The 26,361-nt window shown below is 41.4% G+C and overlaps 1 protein-coding gene across 2 annotated transcripts; it reads left to right on the top strand.

Moving 5' to 3' along the window:
- Positions 1-549: 549 nt before the first annotated feature.
- On the top strand, positions 550-23,103 carry helz2a (helicase with zinc finger 2a). 2 transcript variants are annotated; one of them, XM_024428029.2, is made up of 20 exons: positions 550-725; positions 2,953-3,571; positions 5,695-5,881; positions 8,532-8,639; positions 9,428-9,939; positions 10,039-10,692; positions 11,015-11,807; positions 12,116-12,191; positions 12,294-15,837; positions 15,943-16,025; positions 16,921-17,061; positions 17,152-17,313; positions 17,687-17,831; positions 18,047-18,163; positions 18,312-18,501; positions 18,595-18,729; positions 18,917-19,129; positions 19,221-19,377; positions 19,490-19,657; positions 22,508-23,103. In XM_024428029.2, the coding sequence occupies exons 2-20, from the start codon at positions 2,973-2,975 to the stop codon at positions 22,672-22,674; spliced, it is 8,151 nt and encodes a 2,716-aa protein (XP_024283797.2). In that variant the 5' UTR covers positions 550-725; positions 2,953-2,972; the 3' UTR covers positions 22,675-23,103. The 2 variants fall into 2 exon arrangements, with proteins under 2 accessions (XP_024283797.2, XP_024283798.2); XM_024428030.2 differs by lacking the exons at positions 550-725; positions 5,695-5,881 and having other exon boundaries at positions 2,957-3,571.
- Positions 23,104-26,361: the final 3,258 nt, after the last annotated feature.

The following is a 26,361-nucleotide window of genomic DNA, read 5'->3' as shown; positions in this document are numbered from 1 at the left end:
ACGTCAAGGCCGTTTTCTCAAAAGTTTATCAGCTTCCAAAGCAGAATTACTTCACCATTGTTCCTCAAATGCGGTGTATGATATACCATTGTGTAGCTCTGTGTCACTGCTTTTATCCAATGTAAAAAACACCATTTCAAATGTTGCTACATAAGACCGAATCAAGGCGGTCGGTCACAAATGTGGAAAAGGTCAAGGGGTGTGAATACTTTCTGAAGGCACCTGATACCACAATGTTATCATGCTGACTTTATGGTTTAACAACAGTGCCTATTTTGCATGTCAGCAAAGTATGACCTCACAATACGTCACTGTTAGACCTTGGTGTGTGCATTCCTTAATGATAAATGAAACCTGATTTCCCTGCAAAGCCATCCTCCAGCTGTGGTGGTCAGTTATCTCAACAGTTCATCTATGTTCTACGCCCACCTCATAGTGAAACCTACAGTATGTTTTAGGTTTCATTTCAGCATAAAAACGAAACTGACAGAGTAGTGTTGTAATGTTGTTGTTGTTACTAGGGAGGGATCTAGTGGTTGTTGACATACACCATAAATACTGCAGCACTTCCTGAAGGGTTTCTAATCCAATACAAGACATTATGATATTCAGCCTAGAAGTGTGTTGGAACTGTAGTGTAACATGAGCTTATGAATAACTTCACAGATTTTATTTCAAGAGGACAACACATCATAGCCATGGTACATTTCACATTTTCCTAAGAGGCAAGTATATTTTTATATTCCTGTTGTTGTTCATTATGTTGATAGTGGAAAGGTAAATGGTTCATACACATGAAGTAATATAGACAGATGGCCTAATGATGTCTATAACATGTTTTTGAATACTTCATTGAGATTGCTCTGCATTCATGTGTCATATCACATCCAGCTGTAGATGTTGTCAGACAGTGTACAAATTAATCAATTGGCAGTTAATGTTACTATTTTCTTGCTCGCTTAGTGTGACTTACAGTATACCTACAGAGATTTGAATTGAATATCTCAGGAGTCACAGAATGTTTTTTAATGAGATAGTGGGATACCTAGTCAGTTGTACAACTGAATGCATTCAACTGAAATGTGTCTTCTGCATTTAACCCAACCCTTCTGAATCAGAGAGGTGCAGATGGCTGCCTTAATCAACATCAACAGTGCCAGAATGACAGATTTTACCTTGTCAGCTCTGGGATTCGATCCAGCAACCGCCCAATGCACTAACCACACACCTGCAGTTCATAGCTATATCTGTATTGCTTAATGTTAATGTTGTCTGCAATTGGTTAATTGAGACCAGTTAGCCTGTTGAATTGAGAATAGCTTTATAGCTATATTAATTAACAAAAAATGTGTGTATATATATATATATATATATATATATATATATATATATATATATATACACACCTGTATATATATTTCTTGATCATATATTTTGCTATTTAGAGGATATTGTTTTGAAGAAACTTTTATTGAGATCATTTGATCATTTTGGTGACAGGTGCAAAGCAAGGTCCAAGTCAAGCAGAGTAAACTTATAGATATTTCTGGTTACAGCCAGTCCTATTTTACAGATACTATAACAATTAAAGGTGCAATATGCAGAAATCGCACCGCCATTTCCTGGTTGCTAAAATTCCATTAGTTCGCCTAATTTCAGTTTATGTGACAAAACAAGCAATGTATAGTGTAGAGAATCATTCTACCATCTAAACCGCTGTGAAAAGTAATTTCAATAACCAAAAATATTGTATTTTCAGCTGTTTGAAGCTGGTGTGCAAAACCGAAAGTAAAAGATCCAAAACTAAACTAAAGAAAGGGAAGCATAGAAATAGTGCACAATAGAACAGATCTACCACTTCTTAGACTTGCTTTCAATGAGAATGACTGATCTATAAATAGCGAACATAGGACAGATCTACCGCTTCCTAGACTTGCACTTTGGCAAAGGTTACAAAACATAGTACACACTGCTCATAACCGATTTTTGTTTTGGAAACAGAAAACTAAGGTCAAAAGTTTAATCTATGCGAAAATTAGCAGAATGTCGGCTGAGTTTCAGCTTGCTCCATCTTATCCTACTTGCGGTCACTGGTGGTGAGTGGAAGCCCCCACCGTATGCTTCAGATCTTTATCCCTTGTGACACATTTGAGTTTCCCCTTTTATCTGTTGGGAAACAGCTATGGAAACTCCAACTTTATTTGCTATAATGTGCCTCTATGAAAGTAATATAAAGCTAAAGGCACTATTACCTTCTGTTTGCATGATAATTAAATGTGCAGCTAGTGTTAGCTGAGTTACATGGACCAGTAGAAGGAATGTTGCTGGTTCACACTTCAAAGCAATTTTCTAAGCATTTTCACTATTTTTTGGATCACACTACTCAAATTGCTGTGATTAATTATTAATGTACTTATTACAAGAAAGGTTAAGACATAACTAAACTATCTCTTTAGTAAAAGCTTAGATGTGCATGATATCAAGGACTGAAGTGTCACACAACCATTTGCCTCTATCAATAATCAATAATGGACTAAATTAATATTTTAACGCCCTGATCTTAGAGATCCCTGTTTATTCTCTATATTTTGGTTAGGTCAGGGTGTGATTAGGGTGGGTACTCTAGTTTTTGTATATCTATGTTTTTCTTTGTTGGCCTAGTATGGTTCGCAATCAGAGGCAGCCGTCTATCGTTGTCTCTGATTGGGGATCATACGTAGGCAGCCCTTTTTCCCACCTTCTGTTGTGGGATCTTGTCTTTGTTTGGTTGCATGTGTTTTGCACGACAAAGCTTTTCGTTCGTTGTAAATGTTTTTGTTTTTTTGCTGGTTCACATTTTAAATAAATATGATGAACCCAAATCACGCTGCGCCTTGGTCTCCTTCCAACAACGGACGTTACAAATATTGATATATGTGCAAAAACCTGTCATGCTTTGTCTTTTAATTTCAGAGAAAACCTGGGATCACGCTATGACTACGAAAGAGAGAATTCAGCGCCAGTTCCCTGGCACGTTCATGGAACTCTGCGAAACTTGCTTGCATCACAGACCACGGCAGTTCTCCCGTAAGGGCATCAACTTGAAGTGCAATTCCAGACACAGGCATGTTTGGAAGGCAACTCTAGTTCTTTATGACAAGAAAAATACACGGTTGTATGAGGAAGTCAGGCCGCTGCCCATCCTGCCCCACTTGAACATCAACTCATGGCGGTACTGTAAGTATGTTGTGGATGGTGAGCCATGCTTGCATGGCGCCCATCGATGCTGGTTTGCACACAGTGAGGTAGAGATGACCGTGTGGAACGCTGAGAACCAGGAGGGGTTTGTTCGGGCTGAGCTGCTTCAGGCTGCACAGAAACATCAGCCGGTGGTGGCAGCAGCTTCTCGGTCTCTGCCCCAGCACTATTGCAAAGCCTGCGATCTATTGTTTCCATCATGGGGAGATTTCCAGAACCACCTCAACACGTTCAATCACATCAAAAGGACCAACGAGTATAACAATGAGACAACAACTGAGTGGAAGTATCGAGACCCACCTCAAACCAACCAAGCCTACAAATTGTGTGAAAGGTACATTACACCCAGTCAGTATCACACAACACATACACTGAGTATACCAAACATTAGGAACACCTCCCCACCTGCCCCCCTTTTGTCCTCAGAACAGCCTCAATTCGTCAGGGCATGGACTCTACAAGGTGTCAAAAGCGTTCCACAGGGATGCTGGCCCATGTTGACTCCAGTGCTTCCCACAGTACTGTAACCCTTATTTCTTGTTGTAGGTATTTAACACTATCTCCATCGGAGGACTTGTGGGTTCAGCAGAACATTTTTTTAACATGGGTTATAACAGAAAAATATTGCTTGTGGTTTAATTTCTCCTGGACCAAGAGATATAGCCAAGCAGTCTCCTTCACCCTCTCTCAAAATTCGCAGGTGCTCCTATGAATACTATTGCTTTCACAATAAAAGTCTCCAGGGTACAAAGTAACAGTGCCTCAATACATTTAGGTGAAATAAAAGTCATAACAAAAGTAAGGCTGGAGTTGTGAACATAGCTGGATGTCCTTTGGGTGGTGGACCATTCTTGATGCAGACAGGAAACTGTTAAGCGTGAGAAACCCAGCAGGGATTCAGTTCTTGACACAAACCGGTGCACCTGGCACCTACTACCATACCCCGTTCAAAGGCACTTAAATATTTATCTTGCCCATTTACCGTCTGAATGGCACACATACACAATCTATCTCTCAATTGTTTCAAGGCTTAAACATCCTTCTTTACCCTGTCTCCTCCCCTTCATCTACACTGTTTGAAGCTGATTTAACCTCTCTGGTACAAGTGGGACGGTAGCGTCCCACCTCGACAACAGCGAGTGAAATTGCAGGGCGCCAAATTCAAAAGAACAGAAATCCCATAATTAAATTCCTCAAACATACAAGTATTATACACCATTTTAAAGATAAACTTCTTGTAAATCCAACCACAGTGTCTGATTTCAAAAAGGCGTTACTGCGAAAGCACACCATGCAATTATGTTAGGTCAGCACCTAGTCACAGAAAACCATACAGCCATTTTCCAGCCAAGGAGAGGGCTCACAAAAGTCAGAATTAATCACTAACCTTTGATGATTTTTCATCAGATGGCACTCATAGGACTTCATGTTACACAATACATGTATGTTTTGTTCGATAAAGTTCATATTTATGTCCAAATACCTCCTTTTTGTTCACGTGTTTAGTCCAGTAATCAAAATGCACAAGGCGCAAGCACAAAGTCTAGACGAAAAGTCAAAAAAGTTATATTACAGTTTGTAGAAACATGTCAAACGATGTATAGAATCAATCTTTAGGATGTTTTTTATCATAAAACTTTAATAATATTCCAACCAGACAATTCCTTTGTCTTTAGAAATGAAAAGGAATGGAGCTTGCGCTCAAGGCCGCTCGCGACGATTCTAATGGCTTTCAACCAGACGCCTGATTCAAACAGCTCTTATTTGCTCCCCCTTCATAGTAGACGCCTGAAACAAAGTTCTAAAGACTGTTGACATCTAGTGGAAGCCTTAGGAAGTGCAATATGAACCCATGGACGCTATATATTGGATTGAAAATCACATGAAAAAGATTTCCCACTTCCTTGTTGGATTTTTCTCAGGTTTTTGCCTGCCAAATGAGTTCTGTTATACTCACAGACATCATTCAAACAGTTTGAAAAATTTCAGAGTGTTTTCTATTCAAATCTACTAATAATATGCATATCCTAGCCTCTGGGCCTGAGTAGCAGGCAGTTTACTCTGGGCACGCTTTTCATCCGGACGTGAAAATACTGCCCCCTACATCAAAGAAATATTTAACAAGGGACATCAATAAGGGATCATAACTTTGACCTAGATTCACCTGGTCAGTCTATGTCATGGAAAGAGCAGGTATTCCTAATGTTTTGTATACTAAGTGTATATTCCACAGTAGGCATATATTGCAAACAAATTAGTAAGTAGACAGCACACTGAAAATAAGACAATGCCGTTTTTCAACACTATATACACTAAGTCTCCTCTGACTAGATCACAGCCCAGCATAACCGTGCCAGTGATAAAATGAGTCTGATCCTATTCTTCAGACACTTATAGTTGGATATCTAATGTGATTCATATTTCTAAAACATTAAATGTAATGTAATTTATCCATAGGAGGGCCTCTACATGTGAGCTTGGGAGCAACTGTGTTGATGCTCACTCAGCGAAAGAACTACAGGAGTGGCGCACAAGAGACAAGACTGATCGGAAGGCAGTTATTGCTGCTGAAGAGCAGGGTTTACTTTCATACCAGGGCAATCTACTGAGAGAGTACAAGGATATAATTAAAAAGGCTGATATTGTAAGACCATTTCCATTAAATATATATATTTACACTACCGTTCAAAAAATGTCCTTGTTCTTCAAAGACAAATAAATAATAAATCCATTAAAAAACCATCAAATTGATGAGAAATACAGTGTAGACATTGTTAATGTTGTAAATGACTATTGTAGCTGGACTATTGTAGCTGATTTTTAATGGAATATCTACATAGGCGTATAGAGGCCCATTATCAGCAACCTTCACTCCTGTGTTCCAATGGCATGTTGTGTTAGCTAATCCAAGTTTATCATTTTAAAAGTCTAATTGTTTGTTAGAAAACCCTTTTGCAATTATGTTAGCACAGCTGAAAACGTTTGTGCTGATTAAAGAGGCAATACAACTGGCCTTCTTTAGACTAGTTGAGTATCTGGAGCATCAGCATTTGTGAGTTCGATTACAGGCTCGAAACTCGTTAGTATTCACGTTCTGAGAAATGAAGACTATTCCATGCGATAAATTACCAAGAAATTGAAGATCTCGTACAACGCTATGTACTACTCCCTTCACAGAACAGCGCAAACGGCCTCTAACCAGAATAGAAAGGAGTGGGAGGCCCCGGTGCACAACTGAGCAAGATGACAAGTACATTAGAGTGTCTAGTTTGAGAAACAGATGCCTCACAAGTCCTCAACTGGCAGCTTCATTAAATTGTTCCCGCAAAACACCAATCTCAACGTCAACAGTGAAGAGGCGACTCATGACATGCCATTGGAACACAGGAGTGATGGTTGCTGATAATGGACCTATGTACGCCTATGTAGATATTCCATTATAAATCAGCTGTTTCCAGCTACAATAGTAATTTATAACATTAACAATGTCTACACTGTATTTCTGATAAATTTTATGTTATTTTAATGGAGAAAAAAGGTGCTTTTCTTTGAAAAACAAGGACATTTCAAATTGACTCAACTTTTGAACGGTAGTGTACATTGTTCTGGTTATGATTTATGTGTATTTTATTTCTTTGTTTATTCGGTTTTTGTTCATCCGACACTGTGATTGGTTTATACAAAGGGGTGACAACGCATTGAAGTGGGGAAGGACACAACTTGAGTGAAGTCATGATTTTTTCCTTGCACAACTGAACAGCTGTAACACAAATCATAGGAAAGTTATTAGAATCTTATCAACCTACCACATTCAATAAATTATCTAGCTAATGTTGTCAATAGCTAACACAAAGATAGGCCTACTATTGGTTAGCCAGTTTTTTATATTAGTAAAAATAATCATTAGCTATCTCAAGAAGTTAGCCTACTAGTTGTCAAATCAGATCTAGCCTACTCACCAGCCAGCTAGCTAGATTCAGTTGTTGAGAGATGTGCATTTGCAAGCACTAATTAGTGTTAGCTACATTAGGTAATTTTTCGTGTGAAACATAGCTACTATGAACTAACTTTCTAGACTAGGTATAAAAATGGGCCAACCAAGAACAACACATTGTCTCTGTCGGAAGAAAACCTTGTATCTCCAAAATTGAAATTGTTTTGGAAATTGGATAAAAATGAGCATACAAATTCGAAACTTCAAACACTTTTTTAAATACATGTTCTTTGTCCTAGAATCATGAAATGTGCAGGGTACATTGAGGGGAGGTACTTGGAATTAAGAGATTTTCTTCCGACAGCAACCTTAACATTAGCTAGATTGACTTAGCTAGATAGGTAGGCTGCTTAGTCCAAGAAAGCATGGCTTATTTTCTCTGTACTGCTTTGTATCAACTAATCACAGTGTAGTCAAATAAAATAAATTGAAAACCAGCTAACAGCTATTTAATAACCTGTTTAATGTTAATATTAAGTGGTTGGCCATATAAAACATATCTATCTTCATGAGAGGGACATGAACAGTACCTAGTAATGCCTTATACTCCTAGAAATCTTTACATTTTTATTTGTTAAAAATATTATTTATTGATGATTTCTATGGACTTCCAGCTAGCACATTTGGTTCCTTGGATGTTCTGTGAACGTATATTTGTGGTGTCCCATTGGTTCTGGGAACAAAGCCATACGTTTCCTGACCGTAAAAGCTTCTTTTTTTTACCCCATTTTTCTCCCAAATTTCATGATATTCAATTGCTAGTTACGATCTTGTCTCACCACTGCAACGGACATGGGAGAGACATGCGTCCTCAGAAACATGACCCGTCAAGCCACACTGCTTCTTAACACACTGCTCGGTTAAACCGAAAGCCAGCCGCACCAATATGTCAGAGGAAATACTGTTCGACTGATGACCAAAGTCAGCTTGCAGGCACCTGGCCCGCCACAAAGAGTCGCTAGAGCACGATGAGCCAAGGAAAGCCCCCTCTGCCAAACCCTCCCCTAACCCAGATGGCGCTGGGCTAATTGTGTGCCACCCTATGGGGCTCCCGGTCATGGCCAGCTATGACACAGTCTTGAATTGAACCCAAGGCTGTAGTGGCGCCTCAGCACTGGACCCCGGAGTCATTCCAGGTCAACTGATTTGAAGCATGGAAGGGATTTGGTCCAACAGAAGTTGATTTTTAAGCAAAATTACCTTGATACAATAATTACATCAACACTGTATAAAATATTGCAAGCTTTTTAACACAAACTGAAACATTCTGTGCCATTGTGATTATACCTTCCATTTTCAGATGTCTGAGGCAGTGTCTGGTGTCAATATCAGCTGTGACAAGGACATGATGATTTCAGGTCAAAGAGAAAATGTGCCGCTGACATGGAAATTCAGAATACAGTCGGAGGTAAGGCTAACATACCATTATTAACTTGTTGTACTTCAAAGAGTACTCCATGCAAAGTTGTCACTCAGTGCTACAGTAAAACTACAGTACAACTACAGTTATTCTGCAATTACTGCGTCCAAAATACCACAATCGACTGCATTTACTGCACTTTTACTGCATCTAGTTTGCTCAGTGTTGTCGTAGTTGCATTGCATCGCAAGAGATAGAAATCCATCCTATTTCACAGAAATGACTGTATGCAATGTCCAGTCAGCAGGAAAAGGTTTACATGACTCGTAATCGTCATGTAATCGTATGAATCGTTCTGATCGGAACTCTGACACAGTTGTCATGTCAACACAACTGTCAGTGCTGCTGTAAACCCTGACCAAAGATACATGGCAAAAAAATTATAGACACCATGGCTAGTCATGGTTCATGTACATAGTCTGGCAGTCAATACATACATTTAATGAAAAGTGAACCCAGACCTTTCTGGGTTCACTAGCTAGCAAGCTTAGCTCGTCGGTCGCTTGATTAACTAGCTAGCTTGTGAAAACATGATTGGCAATTAGGCAACATTTTGGCTATCTAACTAAATTGTACAGCCAGCATTTTGTCTATATTGATGGTGTTACAATTATCAAATGTTTGGATAAACAAATAATTTATGATACCATGATGTGATGTTGCATGCAATTTCCATTGCGTTTGAATTGCTTTGTGTAGCTGTAAAGTTGCTTGAGATGATGTCACTTGCAACTTCCATCTGCACCTAATGAATTGTGTCTAATGCTTTTTTACAGAAACTACTTGCACATGTATCACTACTGAAACAGGAACCTGGAGCCTCTTTCTCCCTGGATGAAAACAGTCCTGAGCCCTGCACTTACTCCACGGGTGAATCGTTCTGTAACTCAGACATGACCTATGACATCACCGTGTCCTTCAAGTCCAACAACCCGGGTCTTTACGAACAGTGGTTGGTGTTCGACTTTGACACAAGGCCAGTGCTCTTGCAGAAACTCAAAGTTAATGTTGGAAAAGAGCCTTCCATTCAGCTAGTGGTGCCACCAGAGGACGACATCCATCCATCTTTAAATCAAGAACGCTGGCATCAGGGGAACAGTGACATCATCCCATATATGGAGAAGACAAAGGCACAGGAAAAGCTGCTTACGGAATATGAGCCTCAGATTTGTACGCCATATAAACCACTTGATGACCGCAACATGCCCATAAATCACCAGAACTACAAAGAGAGAATGCACAGCTTCCTGTACACAGAGGAGCAGGCAGAAGATCAGGTGGTTTCAAGGTAATGACTGTAAAACATTTACAATGGTAAATATACATGAGTTAAAATGGCAATCTACCTACCTACAGTAAATCTCTCCACATTCTAATACCTTTTTAGACTCAACGTTCAAACAACCATCACTTTGTCGGACACCCTAGAGGCCACTGTAGACGACCCTCAGTTCGGGATGAAGGTAGCTCCTCTGGGGGAACTATTCTGTGCTGTCTCAGTTCCTTATAATCTCACCCCAGACACCCCAGAGGGTTTGATGCTGAGACGAAGCATCCAATCAGCTCTCATAGCACCAGTATCTTCAGATAATCAAAGTCACAAGGTCTACGAAGCCATCATTCTCAGAGACGCCACCAGTGAGTATAAAATACACTTGCAGCTGTCTAAAAGATGCTGCTCTGACCTGAAGCTCCAAAACAATGAAACATGTGAAATGGAAGTTCAGTTCCAGCTGAATCGTCTGAGGTTTTGTGAGATGCACAAAGCCATAGATCTCCTTCCAGACACAGAGAGAGTGTTACCAGACTTCAGGAACTGCATTGTCCCTGTGAGCAAAACACAGCAAAATTACAACCTCAATGCAAAGCAGCAAGCAGCTATGGAATTTATCATTGGAGACACTGATGGAGCAGGAAGTGTGTCACCACTCCTCATTTATGGACCGTTTGGAACTGGGAAAACCCTTACTCTAGCTATGGCAGCTAAAGAGCTGGTACGGCAGCCTCACAATAGAGTACTGATCTGCACCCTTACAAACAGGTAGGAGATGATTTGATGTAAGTCACTCTTGATAAGACCTTGTGCTAAATTACTCAAATATAAATGTAATGTAAGTATAATATTCATTATTCAATGGGTTGAATATACACTATGTGGCCTCCAAATCTTCAATATGTTTATAATCATAACAAGTATTTGTAATTAGAGCCTGTAATAGTACAGTAGAAGTTATGAAAAGTAATAGTCTTTTGTATAGTTGGAACATGCTATCCTTATTAAAACCTGGTGAATTATTATTGTTGGTACAAAAGTACATAGCAGGTGAAACCATAGAAGAGATTACACTCATTATTTTCTTCAGTTCTGCAGATTTGTATGTGAAAGGTCATTTCCATGAGTCTGTCAACTCTGGAGATCTTGAAATCAAACCTCTTAGAATAAAGGCAGAGGAATCATCGGTACAATCTACTGATGTGATCACCTTACAGTACTGTCATCGTTCCAAAAACGGACAATTCTTCTCCCTACCTGACAAAGATACAGTCGACTCCTGTAGGGTGGTCATAACAACCACTGCAATGGCAATGCACTTACATGACCTGAAGCTCCCTGGCGGCTACTTCACCCACATCCTGATTGACGAAGCGTCCCAGATGCTTGAATGTGAAGCTCTGATGGCCCTTGGTCTGGCTGGGCCAGTAACTCGAGTGGTTCTAGCTGGAGATCACATGCAGATGGGACCAAAGCTCTTTTCAGTGGACGATGACCAACGCTCCAATCACACCTTGCTGAACCGTCTGTTCCACTACTATCAAGCCCAAGAGAGTAGTGCAGCTTTGAAAAGCAGAATAATTTTCAACGAGAACTATCGCTCCACCAAAGAGATAGTAGAATTCGTGTCCACTAACTTCTATGTTGGCAAGTCTGATGCCATCAAGGCTGTAGGTAATGTCCCAGCTCATCCGAACTGCCACCCCCTGAGGTTCCACCATATCAGAGGAGAATCTCACTTGGACAACACATCCATGTCGTGGTTTAATCGTGAAGAGGTTGCATCCGTGGTTGAAGTAGTGCAAAATCTGCTCAGAGATTGGCCACCTGCATGGGGAAATCAGGATCAAAGCTCAATTTGTGTCCTGTCTGAAGGATGCCAGGTAAATTGTGCTTTGAACATACCACCATTATTATAATGTATATCTTGAGCAAATGATAAACTATCGACAATATTGGGGCGGCAGGGTAGCCTAGTGGTTAGAGCGTTGGACTAGTAACCAGAAGGTTGCAAGTTCAAACCCCTGAGCTGACAAGGTACAAATCTGTCGTTCTGCCCCTGAACAGGCAGTTAACCCACTGTTCCTAGGCCGTCATTGAAAATAAGAATTTGTTCTTACCTGACTTGCCTGGTTAAATAAAGGTCAAATAAATTTGAAGCCTTACATGTCGTAATTTTATTGGTTGATAGGTTTCACTGATCAGGAAAGAGCTTCGGAAAAAAAGACATGGCCAAGTGACTGTGGAAAATATAGCCAATGTTCAAGGTATATTTTGACTGTAATTTTGACTTTCATATAATCTTTTCCTTGAACATAATAATGGGTTGTATACTTTAAAAACATTGACATATTTTCATTTCTTAACAGGCAAACAGTTCAGGGCAATAGTATTGACAGCCGTTCAAACCCGTGACAGCCTTCTTTCCTCTGACTCACATTGTCGAGAGTTTTTCAACGATGCTCGCGTATTGAACACGGTCATGACTAGGGCTCAATCCCAGGTTGTTGTGGTTGGAGATGCTGCTGCTCTCTGCTACTTTGGGAAAAGCTCAAGGATATGGAAAGCCTACATAGACCACTGCATCAGCAAAAACAGTGCAGATCCACAAACCCTTACTGAAGATTACTTGAAACAAGAATTAAGAGAGATTTCAAGATTTGTCAAAGGGGACGAGGAGGACAACAGTGATAGCGAGTCATCCATATCTGAGATACCCGACATAGATGACCCAATACTGAGGGAGCTTCTTGACGAGGGTAAAGATGTACGAGTCACTGTAACTGCTGACGGCCTGTTGGGTATCACCCAGGGGGAGGCAATTGTCAACCCATTAAATGGACTTGAGATGAACACAAGCCAAGACAGCTCCCCTTTGTACCTTCAGGCATTGATAAAGAGAGACCCGAGTATCTACAAACACTGTCACTTGAGTTTGGAGAGGTTTGACTCAGGCTACGCCATACCTCTTGAAGAGCCCTCCCTCCGCATTTCTATCAAAGGCAGAAAGAATATTGGTCGTTCTTTTCCTGGAGATCAGGTTGTTGTGGAGATCTTGGACAATGAGTGTCATCCCCCAAATGGGAAAGTGCTAGATGTGGTGGAGGTTGAAAATGCATCCATGGTGTTTGTCTGTACCATTGATAACTATGACAACCAGGTGATGACACCCATCAACAAATGCATCTCCAAAATTTACACCCCAGTTTGGAGGGACAAGCCAAACTACATTGCCGTGCGAAAACTGGAGGATCTAAGATTTGAAAAATTTGTGAAGATAAATGAGGAATCCAAAAGAAACAATCTCTTTGTTGTCAAAGTCTTGAAGTGGAGAGAGAAATTTCGATACCCTTTAGGAGTTGTCGTAAAAGTCCTTCCCAAAGTGGCCTCTTTAGATAGTGGACTAGAAGTATTGGACATAGAGTACCAACTGACAAGGGCCACTTCTGTTGAGAATGACCATGAAATTCTCAAGGAACTGAACACAGATACGCAAAAACGAAGGTGTTTTCAAGAATTCATAACATTTACAATTGACCCAGCACATTCCAAGGATCTTGATGATGCCATCAGTGTAAGAGATTTAGGTCAACACTACGAGATTGGAGTTCACATTGCTGATGTTGCAAGCCGTGTGACCAAGGGCAGCCAATTGGACAAAGATGCACAACAGAATGGAAGTGCTTTTTATCCCCCTGGAAAGGAGCCTGTTTATATGTTCCCACTTTGTCTGAGCACCGAGCATTTCAGTCTACTCCCTGGATGTGAACGAAATGCCATATCACTGATGGTGCAAATTGACAAGAAAACAGACCGCATCAAGACAAGTAAGTTTAGCCTATCTAAAATAAAGTCTGATAGAAAGTTGTCATATGAGGAAGCTGAAAACATCATCCAAAACTCTGATGATAATGGCCAACGATATGACACTTTAGAGGGCTGCCTCGCCAAAGCATGTCACTTTTCTGAGGTTCACAGAAAGGACAGGAAACAGGAAGACTGGCACTATAAATCCCCTGATGATGATGTAATCGTTGGTAGAAGACGGTCTCATAAGATGGTGGAAGAGCTCATGGTTATGTTTAACCACGCTGTCACTGAACTGTTGCTCAAAGATGCAAAGACAGTCAGCTGCACCCCAGTCAGATGCCAAGACAAGCCAAACACAGAGAAGCTTTGTCAACTAAAAGATAAATACAGTTCTCTGATTCCCCTGTCCATTCATTTCTGTCACTGCATTGATCAGATTGGTAATGTTGATGATAACCAGAGGGATGCGGTTTCTAAACCTTACCCAGGTGTGTCCAATCAGATGCTTGCAACGAGAACAGAGAATAAAGTCCATCATGGTCAAATTGTCCAGCCATCTGAGACATTCTCTCTATTAACATCCATTGTGAGGAGTCTTGAGTCAGCATTTCAAGACAAGGATATCCCTAGAATTGTGGACCTGATAGCAACTGATGACATTCATCCCCAGCTACTGCCTTTGATCATTGAACTCAAAAAGACGATCCATAGAGCATATGTTCTACGCTCTAACTCAACATACCTATCTAGAGTTGGCCACTATGACCTTCAGCTTGAAAGCTACACTTGGGCTTCCTCGCCCATTCGTCGGTACGTGGACGTTATTGTTCAGAGGCTCCTGCACTCAGTTCTTGAAAATAAAGCAGTCAGGTACACTTCTCTGGAAATTGACCAGTCCTGTCTGATTTTTTCGAGAAAATCTGAAAAGCAAAAAATGTATGAGAGGAAAGCACGTTGGTTGAGTTTTGCATCGCAGCTGAACAATCAAAGTGCACAGAAGATAGCCTTTGTCATTGATGTCTCCCCAGCTGGAAACAGTTTAAGAGTGTATTTTCCATTTAATCGATCCTCAATGCCAGAAAATATCCTTATCATGTATAGGGATCTGCAGTTGACAGACCAACCAGAGTTCAATGAACATGACAACCATGTGGTTCTGAAATGGAAGAGAAGAGTATACTCCTTCACAAATGAGAACATCCATGCTGAACTGCAACAACAGTCACCTCATCCATTTGTGACATCAGTGCCAACAGACTTGTGGAAAGGGATGCTGTCAGCTCTGAAGGAGGAGAACTTGGACATCGTGTTCCAATCCCTACAGACCATCAGCTCAAGTGTCAAGGATAACCAACAGGTCTGCTCAGGTCTGCTCCAATATACACCAACGGCCAGAACCAATCCAAATCCAGGTCATTACATTGAATTACCATTGAGGGTAAAGTCTGGTGAAACACTGGAGGTGCAACTGGGCACTGACACACAACGGGGATTATTAGTACCTGTGGTTCAGATGCTGGTTGTACGTAACAAGTTTGAGATTTGCTTGGAGCACTCAAAAGACCCAACTCTGTGTTTCTCCAAGTATGCATTCCATTCATCGAAGAAAACATACACCACTTACCAGGAGTATCAGAAGATATGGAAACCATTGTGTGAGATGGAGTCAGCCTCCAACGCTGTAACAGAAAATGACAGCATTGTCCTTGAAGATGTGCCTTTGACATGGAAACAGATACAGAAGGAGAGTCAACTTGGTGGATTCTTCCAGTTGTCACTTGAGAAGATGAAACAGTGGGCCATTGAGTATGGTCTCAAACACAGCTTTCTGTGTATCCGCATGAGGTACCAAAATCGAGTGGATTTGCCAAACAATGGCACTGATGATGATCAGCATGTGGACCTCAGCAATATCCCATCTCTCATTTGGGTTGCTCATGGAATAACCACTGGTGTCACTGATGAGGATGAGGCTAAAAACCTCTCCTATGTCCAGATAGACTTCCGGATTAATCACATGTCCATGGCCAAGATTCCAGACAGGGTCTTCGGGAAAGATACAAGATTCACAGTAGAATTAATTCCAAAGCTGTTACCTGATGTGTAAGTATTTGGACTATTTAATATTCAAATACAAATGTGTTTTTTAGAGTCGAAAGAAGATAAAATGTGAAATTTAATGAATGAATGACTCTGTGTTATTTTCAGGCGTAAAGAGGCTGCCGTCGACAACCTCACTCAGGCTAATGAACTTGTGAAGAACATTGCTCTTGGCAAGAGGACAAACTCTGGTAAATACACCTACAGTGCCTTGCAAAAGTATTCATCCCCCTTGGTGTTTTTCCAATTTTGTTGTATTACAACCTGTAATTGAAATGGATTTTTATTTGGATTTCATGTAATGGACATAGACAAAATAGTCCAAATTGGTGAAGTGAAATTAAAAATATAACTTGTTTAAAAAATAAATTAAAATTTAAAAACAGAAAAGTGGTGTGTGCATATGTAGTCACCCCCTTTGCTATAAATGTCTTGGAATGGCCTAGTCAAAGCACAGACCTCAATCCAATTTATGAATCTGTGGTGTGACTTAAAGATTGCTGTACACCAGCGGAACCCATCCAACTTGAAAGAGCTGGAGCAGTTTTGCCTTGAAGAATGGGCAAAAATCTCAGTGGCTAGATGTGCCAAGCTTATAGAGACATACCCCAAGAGACTTGCAGCTGTAATTGCTGCAAAAGATGGCTCTACAAAGTATTGCCTTTGGGGGTGAATAGTTATGTACGCTCAAGTTTTCCGTTTTTTGGGGGGGGTCTTATTTCTTGTTGTGGTATATAGGTATATATATAGGTATGTAGTGGTATATGTTGTGTAAATCAAATGATACAAACCCTCCAAAAATCTATTTTTAATTCCAGGTTGTAAGACAACAAAATAGGAAAAATGCCAAGGGGGTGAATACTTTCTCAAGCCACTGTAACACATTTTATTTCAGAACACAACACTAGACAAGCCACCATCTACAGTATACCAGCAAATTAGATTTAAGCTCAAATTCACTTTCCGTTGAATATTTACACATTTTAGTTTTAACTTTGACAAATAGATTCATGGTAAATTCATGTCTCATGTCTGTTGGTAATAAGTGAGGTTGTGAGGACGTTAATGTGGTAATATTTTACACAGCACCTGTAACTAAAGAGCTGAGACCTGCCAGGTTTGAGATCAAACTTCATTCCTCCAAGTTTCCTGATCTGAATATTAGTCAAACCAAAGCTATTAAAGAGGCCCTCGACAACCGATTCACTCTCATTCAGGGGCCACCAGGTAAGCACTTTGATGATTTACAAAGCCTATATTACCTTTCTCCTCATGCAGTTCAGTTAGAATCTTAATACATTCTAATCCTTTTCTTAGGCACTGGGAAGACGGTGGTTGGAGTCCACCTTGTTTATTGGTTCTTTCTGCAAAACCAAAAAGACCCAAACCACCTAAGGCCTAAAGCTGCTGGGGGGTCTTCAAAGAGGAGGTGCATTCTATATTGCGGACCCTCTAATAAATCGGTGGACGTTGTAGCTGGTAAGAATTTACCCCCCTTCTCCTTGTCCTTAGATGATGTTAGGTATGCCTGCATCTGCTATTTCAATGTGGGCCTGTGTCACTGTCTCTTTTTATGAGGTCTCATTGAGTCAGATACATCTGCAGTCAGATTGCCATACCACTGTCACAGCACCAGTACTAAGCTTTGGCAGGTGCTTACCGGAACTGACTACCGGCACCTCCATTTTTTTTTAGTTCCTGCACCTCTTATAGAATATTAGCTCAGAAGTATTGAGGAGTTCTTGCACCTAAATATAAACAGTACTGGCACCCAAAATGAGTAACGGCATCCATTTCAGTATAACTCAAGCACTGCATAGCACTAAAACTTGTCTCATCATATTTGTCAAAGGTCAACTTCTGAAACTCCGGAAGGTGTTGAAGCCACTTCGTGTTTACAGTGAGCAGATGGAGATGTTGGAGTTTCCCTACCCTGGCAGCAACCTGAAGCTGTCACGCAGGTCAATCAGGGAGGAGAGACCCAAGAGAGAGCTCAGGTCAGCTAACTTTTATCTAAGTGCAGAGAAAGAACTGTCAGTGTTTATGTTGGTTGTGCCAAGGAAGTGGGACTATAATGAAATTTGAGGCTTTATATTTGCATCGCACAACTATTTGTTTTATTACTGATCATTACTTGGAATAAACAGTTATGACATGATGTCTGCATATGCATGTGTAAAGTATGGTTTGCTTTTTTAAAAATGGTTTTCAGTTTCATCACATTGCATCATCTTATGCGGATGGCTGAGAACCCATTCTCCAATGAAATTAGACATTTTGATGCAAGAATTAAAAGGGGAGAGGATCTCACAGACATGGAGATTGAGAGGTAACTTACTTTCATGTAAATAAATAACCACATAGGATTTTATTTGAAGAGAAAACATTTACCTAATTCATGTATAATTATGAAATACATTTTATGATTTTTCTATTAATTTGGTGTTTTATTTTCCCATATATCTTTTAACTTTAAGCTACAAAGTCCTCCTAACTCAAGCTCGGAATCATGAGTTGATGAGGCATGATGTCATTCTCTGCACTTGTACTGCGGCGTCAAATCCCAATTTCTACAAACTGGACTTGAAACAGATTATCATTGATGAGTGTGCCATGGCAACTGAGCCTGAAGCCTTCATCCCCCTTGTGACACATAAACCTGAACAGGTAATTGATAATCAATTGCTAATTTGTTTCTCAATTTGCAAGCAGGGAAAGGTTATATATAACCTATTTTATGATTATGTATTCTCCTTTCAGATTGTTTTACTCGGCGATCACAAGCAATTGCAGCCCATCACGCACAGTGATCTTTCAGCAAGGTTGGGCATGAGGAAATCTCTGTTTGAGCGTTACATGGAAAAGGCGTTGATGCTTGATACGCAGTACAGAATGGTATGAAGCATGGATTGGTTCGGGAAATATTTCCATGTTCTATTGTAGAAGTTGTGTGGTTTGATTCTTCTCTAACATTCCACATCTGATTAGAAACTTGCACAAGCATTTTCTATTGTCTTTGTTATCATTTGCATTTTGTTCGTATAGAACTGGGGAAGCACTCGCTGCAATTTTGTCTTTTCAGCAAGAGCGCATTTGTGAGTTTCCTTCAAAGGAGTTCTACAACGGTATTCTCAAGACTGGAGCAACTCGGAAAGACAGTGTCCTGCTCGCTCAGTCTCATCATCTGACGCCCATCCTTTTTGGACACGTTTACGGAAAAGAGATCCGTCTTGTGGTCTCCACCGAACGGGGGAATGAAAACTCAAAGGCCAACTCGGCAGAGGCTGAGGAATCGGTGAGCAACAACCACCAAGCAATGTTTGGAAACACTGTCAATGCATAATTCCGTGGTAACAGTGAAACATAAACATTTTGTTTTTTGTCAGGTTCGCATCGCCTCTCTGTTGATCAAGCATGCTGGGGTGGCGGCTAGCGACATAGCTATTCTGACACCATACAATGCCCAGGTAGCCAAGGTGAACGAAACCCTGGAAATGAACCATATCCAGAACGTCAACGTGAATACCATCACAAAGAGTCAAGGTACAGTTATTTTGTCCATGAGGCACAAAGTTACAGTATAAAAAAAAATACAATATATGGAAAGGGAAGGAAAACTGAACTCCAGCTGAATGTTTATACTTTTTTTCTACAGGAAGTGAATGGCGTTATGTCATCTTGTCTACTGTGCGCTCTTGTCCCAAGTCGGAAATTGAAACAGAGCCAACCAAAGCATGGCTCACCAAGAAGCTTGGTTTTGTCATGGACCCAAACCAAGTCAATGTGGGCATCACTAGGGCTCAGGAGGGACTGTGCATTATTGGTAAGAAACTGTTCCAGGTGGTATTATATGGCCAATGTCTCTCTGCTCACCTTGTTGACTCATATCAGGCACCTCTGTAGCACACAAAGAGACAATATCCCAGACAGATTTAGCCTAGTCGTGTACTAAAAAGCATTTTAATGAATAAACTCTATTGAACATGCTATTCGGGACCAGCTTTGATCTGTTGCCAGGAAACCGGCCCTTAGAGTCTAAATTAAGGAAATAGTGTGCACTGAAAATGTTAAATGTGCAACCAAAGCATGTTAAATGTGCAACCAGAGCATGTTAAATGTGCAACCAGAGGGAAAAAAACTCTAGACCACCTTTACTCCACACACAGACGCGTACAAAGCTCTCCCTCGCCCTCCATTTGGCAAATCTGACCATAATTCGAAGCTCCTGATTCCTGCTTACAAGGAAACATTTAAGCAGGACGCACCTGTGACTCGGTCTATAATAAACTGGTCAGATGAAGCAGATGATAAACTACAGCACTGTTTTGCTATCATAGAGTGGAATATGTTACGGGATTCTTCCGATGGCATTGAGGAGGGAGTACACCACATCAGTCACTGGCTTTATCAATAAGTGCATCGATGACGTTGTCCCTACAGTGACTGTACGTACATACCCCAACCAGAAGCCATGGATTACTGGCAGCATCCGCACTGAGCTAAAGGCTAGAACTGCAGCTTTCAAGGAGCGGGACTCTAACCCAGAAGCTTATAAGAAATCCCTACATGCCCTCCGATGAGCCATCAAACAGGCAAAGCGTAAATACAGGACTAAGATCGAGTCGTACTACACCGGCTCTAATGCTCGTAGGATGTGGCAGGGCTTGCAAACCATTACAGACTACAAAGGGAAGCACAGCCGAGAGCTGCCCAGTGACCTGAGCCTACCAGACAAGTTAAACAACTTCTATGCTCGCTTCGAGGCAAATAACACTGAAACATGCATGAGAGCACCAGCTGTACCAGAAGACTGTGCGATCACGCTCTCCGCAGCCGATGTGAGTAAGACCTATAGACAGGTCAACATTCACAAGGCCGCAGGGTTAGACGGATTACCAGGATGTGTACTGCGAGCATGGGCTGACCAACTAGCAAGTGTCTTCACTGACATTTTCAACCTCTCCCTGTCTGAGTCTGTAATATCAACATGTTTTAAGCAGACTACCATATTGCCTGTGCCCAAGAACACTAAGGTAACCTGCCTAAATGACAACCGACCCGTAGCACTCACGTCTGTAGCAATGAAGTGCTTTGAAAGGCTGGCCATTGCTCACATCAACACCATCATCCCAGAAACCCTAGACCCACTCCAATTTGCATACCCCCACAACAGATCCACAGATGATGCAGTCTCTATTGCACTCCACACTGCCCTTTCCCACATGGACAAAAGGAACACCTATGTAAGAATGCTATTCATTGACTACAGCTCAGCGTTCAACACCATAGTGCCCTCAAAGCTCATCAATATACTAAGATCCCTGGGACTAAACACCTCCCTCTGCAACTGGATCCTGGACTTCCTGACGGGCCGCCCCCAGTTGGTAAGGGTAGGTAACAACACATCCGCCACACTGATCATCAACACAGGGGCCGCTCAGGGGTGCGTGCTCAGTCCCCTCCTGTACTCCCTGTTCACTCATGACTGCACGACACCAACACCATCATTCAATTTGCTGATGACACAACAGTGGTAGGCCTGATCACCGACAACAATGAGACAGCCTATAAGGAGGAGGTCATAGGGAGGAGACCTGGCCGTGTGGTGCCAGGACCGCAACCTCTCCCCAGCGTGATCAAGACAAAGGAGATGCTTGTGGACTACAGGAAAAAGAGGACCGAGCACACCCCCATTCTCATCGACGGGGCTGTAGTGGAGCAGGTTGAGCGCTTCAAGTTCCTTGGTGTCCACATCACCAACAAACTAACATGGTCCAAGCACACCAAGACAGTCGGGAAGTGGGCACGACAAAACCTCCCCCTCAGGACACTGAAAAGATTTGTCATGGGTCCTCAGATCCTTAAGTTTCTACAGCTGCACCATCGAGAGCATCCTAACTGGTTGCATCACTGCCTGGTATGGCAACTGCTCGACCACAAGGCAATACAGAGGGTAGTGCGAACGGCCCAGTACATCACCGGGGCCAAGCTCTCTGCCATCCAGGACCTCTATACTAGGCGGTATCAGAGGAAGGCTCTAAAAATAGTCAAAGACTCCAGCCACCCTAGTCATAGACTGTTCTCTCTGCTACCGTACGGCAAGCGGTACCGGAGCGCCAAGTCTAGGTCCAAGAGGCTTTTAAACAGCTTCTACCCCCAAGCCATAAGACTCCTGAACATCTAGTCAAATGGTTACCCAGACCATTTGCATTGCCCCCCCTCATTCTGTTTTTGTCTTTGCATTGTCACTTTAATAACTCTATCAACAAGTACATATTACCTCAATTACCTCGACACCGGTGCCCCCGCACATCGACTCTGTACCGGTACCCCCTGTATATAGCCTCGCTACTGTTATTTTATTGCTGCTCTTTAATTATTTGTTACCTTTATCTCTTTTTGGGGGGTATTTTCTTAAAACTGCATTGTTGGTTAAGGGCTTGTAAATAAGCATTTCACGGCGCATGTGACAAATTAAATTGGATTTGAAGTGAATTAACAATCCTCCCATGTCTATTGTTAGATTCTCATTCTGTTACATTGTTTTGTACACTTGAATTGAGAAGACTGTAGAACGGGACAAATGTGTTTTATTTTCTAATTCCTCATTCCTTACTGGCAGTGCTTTAACATGCAAATTGGCAGTTTAAATTTGCTCTTTGTTTCCTTTTAGGAAACCAAGAGTTGCTGAGGTGCAGCTCACTGTGGAAGAGCCTGCTGGTTCATTACCAGCAATGTGGCTGTGTGGTGGATCCTGCTAAGGACATTCAAGTTCAAAACCCACACGTCAAAACCAAATCAAAGGACAAAAGAGCCTCAAAGTTTCGAAACAGAAAATGAAAATGCTAGAGATTCTGCAGTACCCATAATTGACTGCTGGGGATCATTTAGAAAATTGAGATATGCATTGCTATGGTGCCGCTTGAAATCTTGATCTTTAACGCTTCTGAGAAACTGAAGACTTTTGCACTACTGACGAGAGCTAATGAATTTTTAACAAATGAACATAATATGGACTGTTACACATACAATGTTATTGTAATGATATTTCAGAACTATGTATAAAAGTAAAGCAACAATCATTGCACTGGTAATACAAGACATTTAATATATATTTCTACATGTTTGTTGCTAACCTTGACATTTTACACATTTTTTATTAGCTTTTTAAGTGTCAGACGTGCTTTATACTCAGTCAGATGTTTTGTATGTTTTAGAATGATTGTGTAATGTTTTAATCATTGTATATTAAACTAGCCATACTATGTATTTAGTGTATATGTCACTTCATTATTTACTACTAGAGGGAGATAAGACCTCAGCACACTATATTTTCACCATATCACCCTGACCCATTATTCATAAGTATACTGCATGTGTGGATGGGAGTGAATGGGAGTTAAACTGTAACCTCACTGACACTCAATTTGATAGAGGCAATGATTGAACTACAGTGATGTCGATCTTGTAGGGATAGTTGAAGATTTATATTTTATATATATATATATATATATATATAAATACATTCCTTTATCACACATTTGATTTGTAGTAGTTAAAGTCATGCCATGATTAATTTAATAATACACAAAGTTATACATTTTATTGCAATACTAATTACCAACACCATGTACTGTCTGGGTCAACCAACAAGAGCCAAGGCAAGTAGAAAATCATGTACAATTTATTATCTGTTAACTATCCCTTTAAGACTGTAGCCTACTTGTATGTGAAGGTATAAGTGTTCTGTTAAGAGGTCTGAAGCTTTATGGCACAGGTGGTAGTGCACTCCCCTTGGCTGTTCCCAGCCCCACTCTGGCTGTTTCCAGCCCAACTCTGGCTGTTCCCAGCCCCACTCTGGGTGTTTCCAGCCCCACTCTGAGTGTTTCCAGCCCCACTCTGGCTGTTCCCAGCCCCACTCTGGCTGTTCCCAGCCCCACTCTGGCTGTTCCCAGGCCCACTCTGGCTGTTCCCAGCCCCACTCTGGCTGTTCCCCTCTCTACACTCTTAGAAAAAAAGGTGCTATCGAGAACCTTAAAGAGTTCTCCGGCTGTCCCCATTAGGAGAACCCTTTTAAGAAGCCTTTTTGGTTGCAGGTAGAACCCTTTCTAGAGAGGGTTCTCCATGGAGTCCAAAAGGGTTCTACCTGGAACCAAAAAGGGTTATTCTATGGGTATAACCCTTTTTGAACCCTTTTTTCTAAGAGTGTATCGCTGCTACTACACTCGCTTTTCTAAGAACATAGGACAGTATGTAGCATTTAGTTGAGGAGAATAATACCGGCATTTTTACAAGATACAGACACAATTCACAGAAAGAATAATGTTACTGAATAAGATTCAACAAATTATACAAAAGAATAGTCCTGACCACTGTTGACATTTGTTGTAATGCATATTTTAAAACAGAAACAATGGAGCTCAGAGTAACCGATGTCTAGATATAATTTTGTCTCAACACTGTTTATGGTGTTCCCCTCACATAGGGAAGAACAGGAAACCACTGAATAAACAGCCATTATCGCTATCGCCATAGAGACTGAAGCTTGAGGGGAGGCGCGTGTAGACCAAGTCTCCCTCCATCTCTATAATCACTCCATTGGATACACTCACAACATTTCTGTTACTGTTCCACAGATGAGGCCACATTATACTCTGGTCAATCTTGAACAAGCATACTCTCAGGTATTGCGATTTGCACTTATCTATGGCACTGACCCTGAAGTAGTATACTCCTCTCACTGGTGCTGTGAATTAATGACAATTAATCTTAATGGTTGTACAGTCGTCTCAAATAAAACTGTGAAGGACCTCGGCGTTACTCTGGACCCTGATCTCTCTTTTGAAGAACATATCAAGACCATTTCGAGGACAGCTTTTTTCCATCTACGTAACATTGCAAAAATCAGAAACTTTCTGTCCAAAAATGATGCAGAAAAATTAATCCATGCTTTTGTCACTTCTAGGTTAGACTACTGCAATGCTCTATTTTCCGGCTACCCGGATAAAGCACTAAATAAACTTCAGTTAGTGCTAAATACGGCTGCTAGAATCCTGACTAGAACCAAAAAATTTGATCATATTACTCCAGTGCTAGCCTCTCTACACTGGCTTCCTGTCAAAGCAAGGGCTGATTTCAAGGTTTTACTGCTAACCTACAAAGCATTACATGGGCTTGCTCCTACCTATCTCTCTGATTTGGTCCTGCCGTACATACCTACACGTACGCTACGGTCACAAGACGCAGGCCTCCTAATTGTCCCTAGAATTTCTAAGCAAACAGCTGGAGGCAGGGCTTTCTCCTATAGAGCTCCATTTTTATGGAACGGTCTGCCTACCCATGTCAGAGACGCAAACTCGGTCTCAACCTTTAAGTCTTTACTGAAGACTCATCTTCAGCATTCTCACATAGGTATTCCTCTTGTCCAGATGGGTTAGGGCAGTGTGCAGTGTGGTTGAGATTGCATCGTCTGTGGACCTATTTGGGCGGTAAGCAAATTGGAGTGGGTCAAGGGTGTCAGGTAGGGTGGAGGTGATATGGTTCAACTGTTCTGCCTTATTATTATTCGACCATGCTACATTTGAACATCTTGGCCATGTTCTGTTATAATCTCCACCCGGCACAGCCAGAAGAGGACTGGCCACCCCACATAGCCTGGTTCCTCTCTAGGTTTCTTCCTAGGTTTTGGCTTTTCTAGGGAGTTTTTCCTAGCCACCGTGCTTCTACACCTGCATTGCTTGCTGTTTGGGGTTTTAGGCTGGGTTTCTGTACAGCACTTTGAGATATCAGCTGATGTACGAAGGGCTATATAAATAAATTTGATTTGATTTTGATTTGATTTGAAGACACCTGCATCAGAGGAAAGGCAGGGTGAGATCAACACTGTTCATCTCTCATAGACGCTGGGGCAGCCTCTTATAGTGATGGTGGACTCTATAGTTGGCCCCTGTGGACACTTGTGTTATACTATATCGATTGGTGTGTGATCAGTACCTGTAATTGGACTGTAGGCTTGGCTTATGTGGGTGAGGACTTTGGGGTCAAACAGAGCGGTGTCAGTATTGAAGGGTCCAACATTAATACCTTAACCAGCAGAGAATGCCACCTTTGGCCTCTCTGTGAACACATTTTTGTTATCGAACACACTGTACTGCATGCATGCCATCCCCTAGTGCTAAACATTTCAGAACTACACTATATATACAAAAGTATGTGGACACCCCTTGTAATTAGTGGATGTGGCTATTTCAGCCACACCTGTTGCTGACAGGTGTGTAAAATTGAGCACACAGTCATGCAATCTCCATAGACAAACATTGGCAGTAGAATGACCTTACTGAAGAGCTCAGTGACTTTCAACGTGGCACCGTTATAGGATGCCACCTTTCCAACAAGTCAGTTCTTCAAATTTCTGTCCTGCTAGAGCTGCCCAGGTCAACTGTAAGTGTTGTTATTATGAAGTGGAAACGTCTAGGAGCAAGTGGTAGGCTACAAAAGCTCACAGAACGGGACCGCCGAATGCAGAAG

This window comes from Oncorhynchus tshawytscha, linkage group LG07, assembly GCF_018296145.1.
Source record: "Oncorhynchus tshawytscha isolate Ot180627B linkage group LG07, Otsh_v2.0, whole genome shotgun sequence".
NCBI lineage: Eukaryota > Metazoa > Chordata > Actinopteri > Salmoniformes > Salmonidae > Oncorhynchus > Oncorhynchus tshawytscha.
Note: the sequence above shows the minus strand (reverse complement) of the source record. Positions and strands in the feature narration are given on the sequence as shown.

Coding starts and splice junctions, on each gene's coding strand:
- helz2a (XM_024428029.2), top strand. CDS start 2,973: ATGACTACGAAAGAGAGAATTCAGCGCCAGTTCCCTGGCACGTTCATG. Junction 8,640..9,427: donor AATTCAGAATACAGTCGGAG/GTAAGGCTAACA, acceptor GCTTTTTTACAG/AAACTACTTGCACATGTATC. Junction 19,130..19,220: donor CGGCAGAGGCTGAGGAATCG/GTGAGCAACAAC, acceptor GTTTTTTGTCAG/GTTCGCATCGCCTCTCTGTT.